At 59.0% G+C, this 1,963-nt stretch overlaps 1 protein-coding gene across 1 annotated transcript in view; it reads left to right on the plus strand.

The window, feature by feature from the left end:
- The first annotated feature begins 205 nt into the window (after window positions 1-205).
- The window catches only part of AMH (anti-Mullerian hormone), a 3,574-nt gene continuing 1,816 nt past the window's right edge, over window positions 206-1,963 (plus strand). The window contains exons 1-2 of the mRNA XM_026865149.1: window positions 206-776; window positions 1,843-1,956. Coding sequence (XP_026720950.1) covers window positions 206-776; window positions 1,843-1,956 — 685 coding nt within the window. The remainder of the gene's footprint in view (window positions 777-1,842; window positions 1,957-1,963) is intronic.

Raw genomic sequence — 1,963 nt, forward strand, 5'->3', positions numbered from 1 at the left:
AATAGAACAAAAAAGTTTCTTTGAAACATCCCTCCCTCCTCTCTAGCATGACGGCCTTTGAGTTTCTCAAGGGAGGTGTGTTGTGCATTGTCAACTCAAGGCCGCCGGTTTTTATAAGGGAGACGCCGTCCTCCCCTTCAGCCCAAGCGTTTTGAGATGCTTGTGAGCGGCTTGAACGACTGTCAGGAGTAGCTGAAGTGGGAACATGAAGGCTCTTAGGGTGCTTTTGCCGTGCCTGGTGCTGTTGCTCCCCTCTGCAGCACTCCCAAGAAAGGGCAGCACAGAGGAAAGGAACCGGCTGGAGCTGGGACTTGAAGCAGAGGAGGGAAAGAGAGAAAACACCAGTTTCCAGGAAAAAGTGAGACCCATCTCGGCAGCAAGATCAAGGATGGCTGCTAATCCTCGCCTCTTTTCTAAGCCCGACCCAGGAGCGAAATGCTTCCAGGGACCGGCTGAGGACGGGGGCATCGCCTGGTCCCACTCTAGCCTGCACCCGTGGCCTCTCGGGGGGCTGGAAGGGCCCGTGTGCAGGGTGAAAATGGGCCAGGACGGGCTGACCCCGAGGCACCTGGAAGTCGTGGGTGTTCTCACCCACTACGAAAGCAGCTTCATCAAGCTGTTGAGACAACGAACCAGCTGGGATGAAAGCCTTCTCCCAACCTTGGGGCTCTGCCCGGCCGGGGAGGCGGGTGCTGCTCTCCATCCCCTGCAGCACATCCACGCGCACCTGGTGGAGCCGGGGCAGGACCGAGTCCTCGTGCTGCATCTGGAGGAAGGTTGGTGTGAAACCCCAGCGCCAGGGCCGAGCGGAGCGGGGCGAGCACAGGGCTCGGGGAGACCAGCGCTGTTTGCTTGCCCTAAATCTGAGATTCAAACAAAAAAGTTAAATGTGTGGGGTTGGGTTCCTTTTAAATGTAGCGAAGTGATACAGCAAAATATCATTCTGGGTACGTTTTTAAGAAGCTTTAGTAGTGATGACAGTTTGTGTGCAACAGGGTGCCTGGTCCCTGCCTGTGACTAACGCCCAGGTGCTGCAGCCTTGGTGGCTTCTGCTCTGCTTTTGAGATTACAACTGAATCTCACTTTCTGCTTTAATAACACGGGTTAGGACCCCGTCCCAAGTTTGTCTGACTGGGAGAGGAGAGGAGAGGGTGAGATGAGCTGACCTGGCTGGTCGTGCCGTGGTGTGAGCCCGGCTGCTGGCTGCAGCACGGGCTGATCTCTCGGGCTGGGTGTTGCCGAGGAGTTGTGGGGTCCTGGGTTTGCTTGTGTAGCTTCAGCCTCACGAGAAAACCAGCAGTGCGTGTTCCCCTGGCCTGCCTCTGCGGTAAGTGCTGCGCTCGAGGGAGAGCGCAACCCTTAGTTTTAGCCCAGCCCCTCCCTGTAGTGAGAGGGACACGGCTGCTTCTTTCTTCTTGAAATCTCTTCCTCTCCTCCCAGATTTTGGATTTTCAGTTGAACTTGACAGTGCCGGGACGTGGCTCTTCCCCAGGCAGTGCTGCTGGCTGCGATGCAACGGCCACAATGTCCCTTGGCCACAACATCCCTTCGCCACAACATCCCTGGGCCACGGGAGGAGCTGCTGTGGGAGAAGAGATTTCCGTAGGGATCTGCCTGGGAAAATTTTCCAGAGCTGCCCTGGGAGCAAGGCAGAGGCTGCGGGGTTTGCCCCACCGAGCACCTCCCGGGCACCGGGGCGGGGATCTGCTGCGTTCTTCCTCCCTGCCAGCTCCTGCCCCAGACGCTCTGGCGGCCGAGCTGGGACGGATGCTCGGCCCCAAAGCCCCTTCCTCGCCCGCCTGCCGGAGGGGCCCTGTTTCACCCCCCGTTTCTCCTTTCCAGTGAGGTGGGGGGCCCAGGCCAAGCTGCGGTTCAAGCTGGTTTTCCGGGCAGAGGTGGGGCGGTCGCTGGGCGAGCTGCGCTCCGCCGTGCTGCTCTTCTACCCGGGCACTGGGCACCCAGG

Source organism: Athene cunicularia, assembly GCF_003259725.1.
Source record: "Athene cunicularia isolate RWA chromosome 28 unlocalized genomic scaffold, athCun1 chr28_part2, whole genome shotgun sequence".
Classification (NCBI taxonomy): Eukaryota; Metazoa; Chordata; class Aves; order Strigiformes; family Strigidae; genus Athene; species Athene cunicularia.